The sequence below is a fragment of the Schistocerca nitens genome, chromosome 1 (assembly GCF_023898315.1).
Source record: "Schistocerca nitens isolate TAMUIC-IGC-003100 chromosome 1, iqSchNite1.1, whole genome shotgun sequence".
Taxonomy (NCBI): domain Eukaryota; kingdom Metazoa; phylum Arthropoda; class Insecta; order Orthoptera; family Acrididae; genus Schistocerca; species Schistocerca nitens.
This window is the reverse complement of record NC_064614.1, coordinates 693,604,705-693,621,155: the sequence shown is the minus strand read 5'-3', so window position 1 is coordinate 693,621,155 and position 16,451 is coordinate 693,604,705. Positions and strand designations below refer to the sequence as shown.

The 16,451-nt window shown below is 39.4% G+C and overlaps 1 protein-coding gene across 1 annotated transcript; it reads left to right on the top strand.

Annotated features, from left to right (window-relative positions):
* Window positions 1-8,661: 8,661 nt before the first annotated feature.
* On the top strand, window positions 8,662-16,046 carry LOC126259505 (aldo-keto reductase family 1 member B1-like). Its single transcript, XM_049956357.1, has 7 exons — window positions 8,662-8,899; window positions 9,225-9,392; window positions 9,492-9,608; window positions 14,049-14,240; window positions 14,868-15,074; window positions 15,481-15,629; window positions 15,722-16,046. The coding sequence occupies exons 1-7, from the start codon at window positions 8,663-8,665 to the stop codon at window positions 15,774-15,776; spliced, it is 1,125 nt and encodes a 374-aa protein (XP_049812314.1). The 5' UTR covers window position 8,662; the 3' UTR covers window positions 15,777-16,046.
* The last annotated feature ends 405 nt before the right edge of the window (window positions 16,047-16,451 follow it).

The following is a 16,451-nucleotide window of genomic DNA, read 5'->3' as shown; positions in this document are numbered from 1 at the left end:
ATCAAAGATAAAAACAAAATAGCACTGGCATTTATCAAATGCTAAGGGTATCATGTCTTTCTCACCTGTACAGGAACCTAATCACCCTTTATACAGGAAGACGTTAAGAAGAAAATCAAAATTATTTGCACAACAAAAAATAAAAAAATCAAAGCTCTTCAATACTTTCACAGACAATATATATGTTCTGAGCCATGTGGCTCAGCTTCCTTCAAATTCCTTTGGTCTGTATGTCCTTTGTTTATTCTTGTTCTGGTGGAGTTGCGGGAGCTCGATTTCAGCGATGGTGGGCTGCAAGAAGGCGCAGTCGGCAGTACAGCAGACCAGGGTGCGATTTGTGCTTTTACCAGTGGGGGGGGGATGTCTTAGGGGTTTAGTAGAATTATATATGTTACTATCTTGGACCGTGGCGTTACGCATGGTTAAACAGCTATTTATAAATACATGTTAATGCCGAAACTTACTATTCACGCGTATGCACCATCAGAAAAGCCATCCCTTGTTATATCTTTAAAAGTACATTATAGGTAAAACATATTTACAAAATCATCTACATACAGGTAAACGAGAGGAATTCAAAAAGTAGAGGCACATTTGTGAAAAGCTGTACTTATTCTGATGTTAGAAAACTGAAACATATTAATAGTATTAATAGTAAGACTTACTAAAAACTTTCAGTGTTCGGATCCACAAATTTAAATTATATGTAAAGTTTTATTCCAGTGCGTGGGAAATAAACATCCCAGGTTGGGATGCATAAACTAAAACCACAGAACGGGATGGTCTGATGTAGAGGGGGGGAAATCCCCCCCATCCCCCCCTGCAAATCGCACACTGCAGCGGACTGAGCGGCGAATGCAAGGCAGTCGGGTGGAGTGGCTCTGGCCGGACTGAAGTGGCAGTGAGAGCAGTGTGCGATTTGCAGGATGGGGGGGATTCCCCCCCTCTGCATCAGACCATCCCCTCCTCTGGTTTTAGTTTATCCGTCCCAACCTGGGATATTTATTTCCCACGCACTGGAGTAAAACTTTACATATAATTTAAATTTGTGGAGCCGAACACTTACTATTAATACTATTAATATGTTTCAGTTTTCTATCATCAGAATAAGTACAGCTTTTCACAAATGTGCCTCTGCTTTTTGTATTCCCCTCGTATACCTGTATGTAGATGATTCTGTAAATAAGCTTTACCTATAATGTACTTTTAAAGATATAACAAGGGATGGCTTTTCTAATAGTGCATACACGTGAGTAGTGAATTTCGGCATTAACATCTATTTATAAATAGCTGTTTAACCATGCATAGCGCCACGGTCCAAGCTAGTAACATATATAATTCTAATAACCCCCTAAGACATCCCCCCCCACTGGTAAAAGCACAAATCGCACCCTGAGTGAGAGTTAGCATTGGACTGCCAGAATGGACAGGAGGGGGCCCCACTGGTTTTCAGAATGAGAGGCCCACAGGTGTTTACGTGTTGTTGAAGGGGATCATCATCCGTCCCTATCGTTTTTCCACTACTTAGTGATCTTCTTCAACTTCTGGTATTCCGTGGAGTGACTATAGTGCTGCGATCCCAGACATGAATTTTGATCCTAGTTATAGAACTCTGACTGACAGCTTAGCTGAATTCCCAACAGAAGGAGCCTAGACAGTGTCCACTTGGTGGGGTGGCACTTGTGTCATATCTCATCAGTTAATCTGAAGACCCACCTGGTGTTCTTTTCTTGATATTTCCTGAGATCTTCGAGGTAATGGGTGTGTATCCCTAAACTTGAACTGTGCTTGAACTGTGCAAGTTGTTGTCTTCTCCAGAACTGACCTAAGTTGGTTTAACCTTTGAATCTATCTGCCACCTCTTGAGTTGTTCTGGGTCTCCACAGGGTCTCTCCTGTGTTTTGGTTCGATATGGTCGTGTGGGCCTTGGTTTCAACCCACTGCCTTTTGAGTCCTTGGTAGCTCGGTGCTTTCATATTAACTGTGGCAACACAAAGGCACTGTGCTATTTTGCACTGGACTTATATTAACACCCCCCCCCCCACCACCACCACCACCACCACATATTTACATATTTATTAAAACTACTTCTGGATGAGTGGTATAAACCAGTCATTAACACATGCCTTTTTAGTTTTGCCATGGTGAGGTCATGCCTTGCAGAAGATGACGCTGGTCTGATGGTGTGGAAGGACACTCAGGCATGCAACAATTGAAGGATTATAGCTCCACAAATGGCTCACCGAATCAAGAGTTATGTAAAGCATTTGATGCATATTTGCAAAATGGTCTCTCAAATGGTTGTTTTTTTCTCTTAGATGGTTAATACTTAAAGAATATTCCTGTTTGTTTAAATGAAAGAAATCGTAAGCTTTTAAGAAGTGTGGTGTTTTCACTGAGGCGTTATTATTTTAAAACAATTGTACATAATTGGAAGCTTGCCTTGGAAGCAGAGTATGGGAGTGTCTCTCAAAGGGTTCTTTTTTTATATGGTTAATACCTTAAGAATTTTCTTGTTTGTTTAATTGAAAGAGATTGTAAGATTTTATTAAGTGTGGTGGAATCACTGATACTGTAATATTTTAAAGTAATTATACACAATTGGAAGCTTGCCTTGAAAACTTGATGATGGTTTCCCTTACATGACTGATTTTCTTAAATAGCTAATACATTTTTTTTAAATGTCCTGTTGCTTGTTCATCGCTAAACATTCTGAACTCATTGGCAGACTTAAAGGATTTGAAAACACATTAGTAGGGAGTCTCTTAAATTGTTTTTTTCCTATTATGTGGTTAACACTTCCTTTAAGAACTTATGAGGTGCTGGGATGGCTAGCCCGTCTTCAGCAATTGGTGATGTTACTCTAGACACTTGAGCACTGTTGTACTGTCGAGACCGAATTTTCATCGGTATGTTTTCATCTGTGTTCTTATTTATGTAAACAAGAGCCTCCACATACCAATTCAGTTTTACCTCCCCTTCTTTCTCACTGATTTCACCATTCAGATCCTCCGTTCTCGGTCTGCCTCCAATTCGCCTCTAACGTCTGTGTTCCACACCTCCCATCCCATAGGAAAACTCAACAATTCTTCATCTGGCTCAGACCTGTTACTACCCTGATCCTGCTCCATCGTGTGCAGTCTATTTATTTGAGATGCGTTCGACAACAGTCGCGCCCTGCTACGAGTGAACATTCATTCACGGATCATCAACAACAACAAAAACATAACAGCGAAAACCCCATATAAGACTTGACACAAAAATTGTACTAGTCCACTCCTACCACTAAAATAATAATAATTTAACTCACAAATGCATGGAACCTCTCAAACTGGGCAATTGTAAACCCTTCTCAAGTGCTTGAGCAAACATGTAATTACACTACAAGTTATTTTATTCAAGTTCTTTAAACCCTGTTATCACATTTATTAAAATACTGGAAATGTTCTCTTATCTAAAAAAATTTGGGTGTTCTTTAAATAAAATGTTTAAACTAAAGGGTGAATGATGTTTTTCCTGTATCTTGCCTAACCATTCCACATTCCCTTGACCCTGTTTCTAAAACTGTTATTACGTTCAGATTGGCCATGTCAGTTCCAACGTTGGAAGTAAGTCCTTAAAAATTTCACTGTGCGGTCCCAGGAATTTGATGTAATCATCAGATTCTGACCATAGCCATTCTTTCAACAAGTTTAATTGTGTATACTTCCCATTCATTTTAACCATTCCCTGGACCTGCATCTAGTTTTCTTCTTCTACTGTAAACTCAGTGCCAGTCAATGTTAGCAATGCTTTATCTGTATTTGTAGCTATTCCCGATAGTGTGTATTATTTTGACCTGCCCGCGAAGTAATAACATACTATTTTCCTTCCCTACCGAAATATCAAGAATAAGAGATATAATTTAATCACTGAGTCAATTAACTGCGCAGCAAGTCAGCGAATATGTACGCCCAGGATAATGAGGGCGGCGTAACATTATCATCTGTATTTTGTTCTATACAAGAATGCGCGCTCGTCTTTTCTCTCTCTTCTTCTTTAGTCGCGCGCCTTTCCGATAGCATCTTATGCTGTCAGACTCTTATTTTTTTTTCCGTTTTGTTCAAATGTACTAAAATTGTATTCCTGTTGGGAATTTGTTTAATTGTGCCATTATTATCGCCAATTGTGATTACTGATATTACTTTAATATGAATGCTTTTTTCTTTCACTCCAGAGTCGGGCTAAGATCATGTAATTTCACCGTATTTCGCCACAATACGGTAAAAAATTCTTTGTTTTGTTAAAAACTATGAGATTAATGCACGAGATGCCAGATGTCTGTATAAAAAGCGTCATTCGTTAAATAATAATTGTTTAATTTGGCATTTTTGCGCATTTCATATTGACGATCATCAATCCCCAATTTATAAATGTTACAGATTTTGGTTTATTACATATTTTCCTTACGTTGCCAACGCGGTACACACGAAATTAAACTATTCTGAATTTTCTCGCAAGGCGAGAAGACAGTAATTTCCCTGAGATATAGAAACCCAAATTAAACGCCACGAGTCTACCGACCTTCACTTCAAACAACAAAAAAAGGTAAAAAAGAACAGTATTAACTAAGGAGTGAAGAGATTTTTTTTACGTAGTCGATAATATTGTGTGCATTTTCGGACGAAAAATATTTTTCATCATAGAGACTAAGAAAGTGGTGTGTGTGTGTGTGAAATATTTTTGCTTTTCATTTAGTGGATTTCCTTTTAATTGATTATTTATTTAACCATTATCTATTATTATTATTATTATTATTATTATTATAAGTGCATCTGCTTCAAAAGTTGGGTGCAATGGACAAGTTGTTGATCGAAAGTTGTTTGACCAAAAACAAATTGACAAACATATTTATCGTTTATGATGGCCTTACAACCTCCACACATTATGAAACAATTTGACATATTTCACTATGTTGATCAAACCTACATCCATGGACACAAAGAGTGAGTGTGAAAGAAAGTTTCATTGATTTTACATGAAGGAGGATGCTGTTGGAGTTGGTGTTTAGCGAAAAAGAATTTTATTACAATTTTCCTCATTGCACACTGAATTTCCACAACTATGGAAGTTATGATCAAGGCTAAAAATTGGTCAGGTGCGAGAAGAATCGCTCACTGAGGGTCCTAGACAAACTTCATTACGTATATAGACAGTGCATCCACTGCTGGAAACAGTAATCTCAAAGACTTTTCCTTGTTATCGACATTGGTACTAGCAAGATATCGGTTCCTGGGATTCCAAGACTTTCGTGAATGTTTTAATTTAAATTCTGACAACAGATGCCAATGACATGAGAAATGTTTTTTTTGTATGATATAATTACAAAGTAAAAATTTTCTGATTTTTTCCTGCTTGTACTTTGAAACTTTGCTTCTTGCCAAATTTCATGATTTTGTGTCAACAGGAAGCACCCTATAGGTTTTAAAGTGTGAGTTTTCGAGTATCAAAATTTGTGACAAAGTGGCCGTATCTTTCGACTGCATTGGCTTAGAAGGTTAAATTTGCTACTCCAGCAAAGGACCACAAATGTCAGTAAGTGACATTAATTTCAACTTGATACTTCTACCCACCCCTGAGAAAAAGGGGGCTTAACAGACAGACAGACAGGTGATAAGTGACAATTTCTTTTTCATGCGACATAATTACAGATTCACAATTTTAGGATTTTTTTCCTTCAGTTGTACTGTGAATCCTTGTTTCTTGAGAAATTTTATGATTCTAAGTCAACAGAAAGTACTACACTCCTGGAGATTGAAATAAGAACACCGTGAATTCATTGTCCCAGGAAGGGGAAACTTTATTGACACATTCCTGGGGTCAGATACATCACATGATCACACTGACAGAACCACAGGCACATAGACACAGGCAACAGAGCATGCACAATGTCGGCACTAGTACAGTGTATATCCACCTTTCGCAGCAATGCAGGCTGCTATTCTCCCATGGAGACGATCGTAGAGATGCTGGATGTAGTCCTGTGGAACGGCTTGCCATGCCATTTCCACCTGGCGCCTCAGATGGACCAGCGTTCGTGCTGGACGTGCAGACCGCGTGAGACGACGCTTCATCCAGGCCCAAACATGCTCAATGGGGGACAGATCCGGAGATCTTGCTGGCCAGGGTAGTTGACTTACACCTTCTAGAGCACGTTGGGTGGCACGGGATACATGCGGACGTGCATTGTCCTGTTGGAACAGCAAGTTCCCTTGCCGGTCTAGGAAAGGTAGAACGATGGGTTCGATGACGGTTTGGATGTACCGTGCACTATTCAGTGTCCCCTCGACGATCACCAGTGGTGTACGGCCAGTGTAGGAGATCGCTCCCCACACCATGATGTCGGGTGTTGGCCCTGTGTGCCTCGGTCGTATGCAGTCCTGATTGTGGCGCTCACCTGCACGGCGCCAAACACGCATACGACCATCATTGGCACCAAGGCAGAAGTGACTCTCATCGCTGAAGACGACACGTCTCCATTCGTCCCTCCATTCACGCCTGTCGCGACACCACTGGAGGCGGGCTGCACGATGTTGGGGCGTGAGCGGACGACGGCCTAACGGTGTGCGGGACCGTAGCCCAGTTTCATGGAGACGGTTGCGAATGGTCCTCGCCGATACCCCAGGAGCAACAGTGTCCCTAATTTGCTGGGAAGTGGCGGTGCGGTCCCCTACGGCACTGCGTAGGATCCTACGGTCTTGGCGTGCATCCGTGCGTCGCTGCGGTCCGTTCCCAGGTCGACGGGCACGTGCACCTTCCGCCGACCACTGGCGACAACATCGATGTACTGTGGAGACCTCACGCCCCACGTGTTGAGCAATTCGGCGGTACGTCCACCCGGCCTCCCGCATGCCCACTATACGCCCTCGCTCAAAGTCCGTCAACTGCACATACGGTTCACGTCCACGCTGTCGCGGCATGCTACCAGTGTTAAAGACTGCGATGGAGCTCCGTATGCCACGGCAAACTGGCTGACACTGACGGCGGCGGTGCACAAATGCTGCGCAGCTAGCGCCATTCGAAGGCCAACACCGCGGTTCCTGGTGTGTCCGCTGTGCCGTGCGTGTGATCATTGCTTGTACAGCCCTCTCGCAGTGTCCGGAGCAAGTATGGTGGGTCTGACACACCGGTGTCAATGTGTTCTTTTTTCCATTTCTAGGAGTGTACTTTATTCGCGGTGCTGAAATCAGTGCAAGGATTGCTTTGTCTGCATTGGCACCCACTCGCATTAGTGTCAAAATATTTCACGACACGAATAGCGTCTGCTTTAAAAGCGAGGTTAAATTGACAGATTTTGTTGATACGAGCACGGGCTTGTTTTAAAAAAAAACCGTTGATAGAAAAGAGTGAATTTGACAAACAAGTTTGATCGTACACGGAGGTCTTACGTTGACAACTGGCGCGATGGCTTGTTGGAGCGACCTTAAATGCATTTTACCACTTACTGTCGCTCCCAATCAGCTGTCGTGCAGTGTCAACTTGGATTGCGTGTCTGTATTATCACACACATCTGTTAATTTTTTAATCTTCATTTCTCTTACGAATATCTTCTTGTCGCTATTCTTCTTTTATTTGAGTATTTCCCAGACTCATATACAGTAGATTTACTTCAATAATGTGGTGGACTGGAGAAAATTTTTGAACTTGACGTAAATATGGTCGAGTTCGTGGGTGTCTCTGGCAGTTTCCTCGTAAATCTTTGAAAGGATCAATTGTTATTATCGGTATGTCCTCTGCTTTAAAATGTTTTGAACAGACGGCAGATCTCTTGGAAATTATCCAGGCTTTCCTCAGAATTTCTCTGTTCGTATTTGTATCTATTGGGAACCGGAATACCGTGATGTAGGTCTTAACACCACTGTTGCGATTACTGTTTACCTATCCTGGGGCACAGTATTTGTCTCGCATTTGAAACATGTTGTGTATTTAATAATAATGCACATGCACTCTACTTTTTACTAGAACGTGAAGTCTATACAGTTTAGCCTATTACGTGACTTCACACAATCACGCTCTCTGTAACTATCGGTTCTAAAATAACAAATTAGCAAGAGAGCTCGCTTATAGACGGATCAGCGGGTCTTTTGATATCTAGGGAAGCACTATACCACAGCTGCACATCTCACAACAATCGAAGTCAAAACGTTACCGATTTCTATTTCTCTTGACACAGTCAGTACTACAATACACAAAAATAAGCAGTATGCAGTGCCGTCTTCATAACGTTGTAAAGTCGGCTGTGGTTTTTGTGTAAATAATAATAATAATAAAATACGTTGCTCTCTCAGCGGCGAGATACTGACGAGCAGACGAGAGTAGTAGTACAACATCTGTTAACGAGGTTGCCAATCTGCTGTGTACTAAGTTATTTTTCGACGTGAAAGTGCAAGATTTTTTATGTATTGTTTATTAAAATGACGGCAGTAAGAGAATACTGAACATGAAATCTGACAAACTGTAAATTCACCTCATCAAATAACTGTAAAATTCAGCGCCAATGAAAACAGCGATAACGCCACTCATTAACATAAAGTACACAGCCTGCTAATAATTTCTTGAGTTCGCTGGCAGCACCTGCCAGAAGCCGAAGCTGTTGCGAACCAATAGCTGACAACGTCCGGCGATGTGGTGCGCAGTGGGGGTAACGTGGCGCGCAGGTCTGCAGAGAAGTTGCGCGTTTATAAATGGTTGCGCGCGTGACGTGCCGGTTAGCTGTCGCTTGTGGAACTCTTCGGTGCTGGTCAGAAGTTCAGTATCACAGCCACATCACGAAAGGAAAGACGCACCGGCAATGGCAGTACCGAAAGTGAAGTTCAACAACGGACAAGAGTTCCCTATTTTCGGCCTAGGCACCTGGAAAGTGAGTAATACCGCTACTCGAACCAGATTTTATTGTTAGTTTTACCACAATAGTGCTGTAAAGTGAGGTACCGCATGTCTGCGTTCACTTGCTGTTTCGCAGTAAACGAGCGGTGTAAGATTATAATGCATTAGTATATGCAACGCGTGTGAGCCTACGATGTGACAACCTATTTTTAAAATATTAAGTGGATTTTTGCACCAGGTTTGTGTATTCACTAAATCGCAAGGAATTGTATTTCAGTTTGTATTGGTGACAAATGCGTAGTGGCAGCTGTGTGAAAGTGTTCCTAATTTAACCAAACTATTTGCCTTTATGTTTACAGTCAAAACCAGGTGAAGTAACAGACGCTGTTAAACATGCATTTGATGTTGGATACAGGCACATAGACTGTGCTTTTATTTATCAGAATGAACCTGAAGTAGGAGCGGCAATAAAAGCCAAGATAGCCGATGGCACTGTAAAGCGAGAAGATATCTACATTACCAGTAAGGTAGGCATAAAAGAATTTGTTATACCAAAACTCGTAACTTAAAATTATAACATCTGGTAAAATTAAACATAATCTAAAAGTCATTGGAAAATCTTTCAGCTGTGGAATACATGCCATCGCCCAGACACTGTTATCCCTGCCCTGAAAAACACGCTTAAAAATCTAGGCTTGGACTATTTGGATCTTTATCTCATCCACTGGCCAATGGGGTACAAGGTAGGTAGAATATATCAATAGTTAAGTAAACTGAATAGTGCTGGCTTTGTCTATAAAGTATCAGGGCAAGAAACATGTGATCTGGCAGGTAGAGCTGAAATTTCTTTAAAAGAAATATATGTGGACGTTGTGTAACTTTCAGCCCTTTTTCTGTGTAATAGTGCTGGAAAGGTAGGTATGTGTTGTGTGCTATGACAATTTCAAGTGCTGTTTGTGACTGTGTATATGAGGTGCTGATGCACTGGTTAAATAAGCGAAGCTTTTAATCGCCTCACATATGAATGTGTGGTAATTTTGTTAGGCCTACTGTAAACAGCATAAGTGTTCATTTTTTTTTAAAGCTGTGTTGTAAAAAAAAAATTATTGAATCAGATCTGCCCTCAGTTTCTCGTTGCAGTGACTCTTGATTTGCAATTAAACATAATTTCAGAACTTTGAACATCTAAATAATTATTTTGAGGCATTGTAACGCATATATTGCTAAGTATTGAAGGGAAAGACACCTGATGGTGTAGATCAGTGGTGCTGTTATGACATCGGTCACACATTTTTCACTCTCGATGTCTGACCTATGTAGGAAATTTAAATGAGGGTGTTATTGTTATTGGTGCATTCAGATAGATTAAAAATTTGAAAATCAGACCAAATTGGAAAATTTGGGATTTTCATTAGGGCCATAAATAGAACCACAGAATGGAGAATGTACTCGTATATTGTCTTGACACATTTTTTACTCTTCACCATCTCACAAGCAAACTGTTGATATTCAAAATAAGGTACACATTGGTACAGTACAGATTAGTCCTTTGAAGGAACAAAAATAGAGAGATATTGCTGATAGTGTCAAAAGTTAGAGCAATTTCATCAATACAGCCCTTGTATTGTACTCATTTTTATGTTATAGGAAACACTTGTCACAGTGATAAAGTACATTTATTCCACATAGTTCCATAAATCCCATCCTAAAGGACAGCCTTCAGGGATATGGAACAACTCAAACTGGACATTTATTGGTAGAAACAGTGAATTAAAACTGGTGCAAACCTATGTACATTAATAAATACTGTGCTGGTTTTTTTTCATATTTGAGGGGCCAAATGACTTTGTAGGGTTTTAGGCCCCTTAAATATAACTTCAGGTACTTTAAATCTGGTATGGATGTTATTCTTGATTATTATGAAGTCATAAGTTAGAAACTAATATGGTACTTAAACAGGACATAGGATACAAGCTTTTTCGATAACAGGTGTAGCTCTCTTCTACCTGTCAGACTGTTCCAAAGTCGGTATCTGGGACAGTCTTTCAAGAGTTGCTTTCTACGAACATAATCACCAGTAAGTTCATTATTTACTCCATGCTGAATTGTGATTTGCAGATGAATTCCAGTGAATTAAAGTGACTCTGATGTCACCAGTGATGTAACTTGGCACCATTGATGGCTTGTTTTGTCGAGGTATATATCTTATAGCTATACTAGCAGAAAATGATTTTTAACCTTCCCCAAACTGTGTCTTCCCTCCTCAAGGAAAGAATTATTTTGTGAAGGCTATGCTGGTGCTGTGTACTTCATATGTTTGGCAGTACTAAACATTTTGCCTCCTGAAGGTAGTTCGTGGCCACCAACTCTGTCTTGTAATTTTATAGTTTGCTCAAGTGAATTTTTGTTTTGATACAAACAAGTTGTTCATTAATATGTGCATCAAAGGCACTACATATTACCTTGTACATGGATGAGATCAGGGTAATGGTGGTGAAAGTGCAAGATTTATAAAATTAAGGCTGTCATCGCTGACATTTGTGATATTGCTGAAATTTGTATTAAGGGTGTTAGGCTGTGGTCCAAGCCAAATTATTTCTGTAATGTTTAGTCTTCAGATACTGGATACATCATAGAGGCTTTGATGATTCAGAAAGAATGTACAGAATGAAATAATCCACTTAATAGTTGGTTTGTGACTTGGACTACTGCCTAAGATCACGCAGTCATGCTGACTTGCACTATGGTGTGTGTGTGTGTGTGTGTGTGTGTGTGTGTGTGTGTGTGTGTGTGTGTGTGTGTGTGTGTGTCTTCTGGGGAAGAGTTTGTACTGTTTTTTTTTTTTTATTTCGTACTAAGGCCCACATGATGTCTTATTTCAATACTCTCTTGTTAAAATTGTTGTTGTGCATTTGCATTTCTATGGCCCCTCTGTACATCTTAGTGTTGTAATTATTAGATCATGCTAAAACCACATTTCAGAGAATTAATTTGGTGTTTCCCTATCCTAGTACATGATCTTCTGCTGCTGATTTGTCTTTCCCCAGTGACTATTGTTATTGCATTCCTTAAAGCAGTTAAATGCGTTTTTTTGTTTTTTTTAGTTCCTATGTGCACTTCACTCCAAGCAATGGATTTTACACACTCTTATTGTTTCAAACTGCAGGCATAGCTTCTTTGTAGTATACAAATATTTGTGCACCTTTCTTTTTGATGGAAACACTGTATCAATATTGTGTGTTCTTAGCAATTTGCTGATGTGACCTGTGGCAGTATTTACAAATGGAACAAAACCTTTCCCTGTAGTTGGTTCTTCTTTGTTAGAAGATATATACATTTTAGGATGTAGTACCCTATTTCTCTTTGTTAGAATATTTTTCTTCTGGAGGCCTTCTTAACTGATCAAACTCATCTTCCATTCCACATGCAGTGGTTAAGATTCTTTTAGCCCACTCCACCAGTGTTTTTATCACTCTTCCTTTCTGCTTGGGATTACTTTCTGTGAAGGTATCAAACCATGTGGCTGAGCTTCTTGTTGATTTCAGGGCATAACGTTCCATAATGTTTTCGAAGTACCTGTGCATCCAAAAATCGAAATGAGTTTCTCTTTTTTTCTCCATAGAGAACTTTATTATTATTCAGAAGTGATTAAAACAGAAGAAATGAAGTAAAATTTGTGTAGTGGCTGGGACTGAAACCCAGGTCTTCTTGCTTGTTAGTCAGAAGTGCTAACCATTACACCACCACATGACAATGGTTAACATTGCTGCACGAACTACCCAAGTTGAGTGCCCTCCCCAACACAAACTTCAATTCATATCTTCTGCTTATTTTCCCTTACATTGTCACTACTGCCAGGGCTCTCTGACATCGGAACACTGGGGTGCTATTCAAATGTCGGAGAGCCCTGCAGTGGTGTAATGGTTAGCATTTCATCTTAGCAAGCAAGAAGACCTGGACAAACTGCCTATTGGCTTCTGTGCTGGCGAAACGTCAGAAAAATCTTTAGATGAACGTCGGCCAAAGAACCCGACACAGAAGCCAATAGGCAGTTTGTCAACAAGTGGCCATGAAAGCCTCAAAAATTTTGTAAGATAACCTGGGTTTGAGTCCCGGCCTCAGCAAAAATTTCAATTCATTTCTTCTGCTTCGATCATTATCATAGATAATGAAGAGACTTAAATGCCTCGGAGAAACATTTAATTATGAGATTATTCAGAAATTAACGAAGATATTTTTCTCAAAGAGCCCATGTAATGAAAGTATCATCTACATACCAAAACCAACATGAGGGTTTCTTCTTTGCCATCTGAAAGGCTGCTGCTCGTATATTTTCCATATAAAAACTCTCAACAGCAATGAGTGGGTTCCCCATAGCCAAGCCATCAATTTGCTCATAAAATTTTTTGTCCCATTCAAAACAAGTTGAAGTTAGACAATATTTAGAGAGATCTAGCATATCCTTTGTGAAAATATTTAATCTCATTAGAGGAAGCATAACACACAGTAATAAAACATGAAAACTGAGCACATCACTTGGTTTCAGCCTGAAGGATTTTAATTTTTAGATAAACTGACTAGTGTCTATTTTGCCTGTAAGTGGCTGAAGGAAAGTGGCTTAGTTATTTGGCAATCCCTTAGGTTGGACAATTGATGGCATAGCAATTGGGCTGAATCTGATTTAGATACTACAATGTCTTCTAAATGGAGACTACACTGAGAACTGAAAGTGTCTAACTTATGAATGGGTCCAGGGTGGTGGTGGTGGTTGTTGTCGTCGTCGTCCGCAGTCTGAAGACTAGTTTGATGCAGCTCTTCATGCTTGTGCCAGGCTCTTACTCTCTAAAAACTACTGTAACCTAGATCATATTGAACCTGCTTAGCATATTCATCTCTTGTTGTCCCTCTGCAGTTTTTACTCCCCACACTTCCCTCCAATCCTAAATTCTCTTATAATGTGTTCTGTCAGCTGACCCCCTTCTTTCAGTCAAGTGGTATCACAGATTTTTCTCCCCAGCTATATTCAATACATCCTCATTAGTTACGTGCATTCTTCTGTGATAACCACATTTTAAAAGCTTCTATTGTCCAGTTTTTCTTCCTTACAGTTCACTTATGGTGCATATTTTAACTTTATAAACATGTTATTTCATTCACTTAATTTAATTCATAATTAATTTCAGGAAGGAGATGAACTGTTTCCTAAGAAAGATGGAAAAATGTTATACAGTGATGCTGATTATGTTGACACATGGAAGGAAATGGAGAAGGCTGTGAAACTGGGTCTCACTAAATCAATTGGTATTTCAAATTTCACTGAGGAACAAACTGATCGTATACTGGCTATTGCTGAAATAAAACCTGTTACAAATCAGGTAAGTTTATATATAAGAGAAACATTCCACGTGGGAAAAATATATCTAAAAACAAAGATGATGGGACTTACCAAACGAAAGCACTGGCAGGTCGATAGACACACAAACATACACACAAAATTCAAGCTTTCGCAACCAACGGTTGCTTCATCAGGAAAGAGGGAAGGAGAGGGAAAAACAAAAGGATGTGGGTTTTAAGGGAGAGGGTAAGGAGTCATTCCAATCCCGGGAGCAGAAAGACTTACCTTAGGGGGGAAAAAAGGACAGGTATACACTCGTGCGCGCCCACACACACACACACACACACACACACACACACACACACACATATCCAGCCGCACATACAGACACAAGCAGACATTTGTAAAGTGGCCTTTACAAATGTCTGCTTGTGTCTGTGTATGTGCAGTTGGATATGGGTGTGTGTGTGTGTGTGTGTGTGTGTGTGTGTGTGTATATAAATCAATTTTTTGTGTTTTATTATTTATGCACTGAACACTGATAATTAATATAAGTTGATTTATGTTACATTCATATAAAAACACAGTGAGAGGAATGGTCTACATGTGTTCAGGAAACAATTTCACAGGTGTCACCTTTCACAAAAAATTGGTCCTCTATTTGCAGATTGAATGCCACCCATACCTCAACCAGAAAAAGCTAATGGAGTATTGCAAATCAAAAGGAATTGTCATTACAGCCTACAGCCCCCTTGGTTCGCCAGATCGTCCATGGGCGAAACCTACAGATCCGCAGCTCATGGATGATCCCAAGTTAAAGAAAGTTGCTTCAAAATATGGAAAGTCTACTGCACAGATATTATTGAGATACCAGGTCAGTTATTTGATGATGTATAATACTGCATGCATGTTTATTATAAGTTGTCATCGCAGATATGGATATACAAAGTGAAGAATGATGTGGCTAGTGGTGGTTGAAATTTTACTCTGGTAATAAAATTCTCCAAAAAAATCACTAAACAAACAAAGTAAGCTAAATTATATATTAAACATTTGAAAGTCCTGGATGGAGTACTTGGAGATTTGTAGTAGACAGGCATGTCACAATATTGAATTCTTAGTTAAAACTTTCAGACAATATTTTTTTTATATGCCTGCCTACTTTTCATTGCATGAGGGAACTGGTTTCTTTTATGCTTTCTATTGCCCCATTAGGGGACATGTTTACTGCTGCTACCATGCAGTTAATCTTCTCTTATTCAAGGAAATTTGAATTTCAGGTTCAGCGTGGCAACATTACCATACCAAAGTCTGTAACAAAATCACGGATTGAAGAAAATTTCAAAATATTTGACTTTGAGCTCTCAGCTGATGATATGGCATACATAGATACATTTGACTGCAAGGGAAGGTTCTGTCATCTGAATGAGTATGTACATTCTGTTTATATTTCTGGCATAGTATACGTCTGTTATTTGATAGTGGTTCATACTTTTATTTATACTTTTTTGTTTCTTTCAGTGTGAATGATCACAAGCACTATCCTTTTAAGGATGAATTTCCAGTAAAAAGTTAAACCTTATTGGAAGGAAGAGGAAATGCCAAGAGAAAATTATGTAAAATTTAATGATGTGAATATCATTTAATCATTCAACTGACCAAAGCACTCGTCCTTAACCCAAGAATGTGTCAAAGCTCATGATTTTGTATGGGTTTCTCATTCTCGCCGCATTTTTAACTCTTCGTGAAGAAAATGTACTGCACATGCATACCATGTTTGCTGTTAATTACATTGAACATGTATCCTGCACAGCCAGCTGTATTAAATTAAAGTTGTTTGCTGAAAGTTCTTGTTCTGGAATTTTTGGGGGTTATCTGGGAGGCTACACAATGGTCCATTGATTTTGATGCACTGACTGACTGGTGAAAAGTTAAAAGTAAACCTTGTTTACTTTCTTCCTTAACTTTGTGTTGACAGTCTATTACAGGATAAATGCAGTCTACACAATGCATATTGAATAAGACACAATTTGGTGTATGTCCATTTATTTTGCCCAGTAGTCACCATAAAAGAAACTTCGATTATATTCATAAAAATGCATTGTGAATAATTAGTTACTGGTAAAAGACTGCCTGTGTGGTGATAATGTGATACGTGTTCTGATAATCTGTAATATTGTGTAATTTTTGCACTAAGCAGTTTACCTTCAGTTTTATTAAGTACTTCTATCCATGAAGAAAAATAGAATGT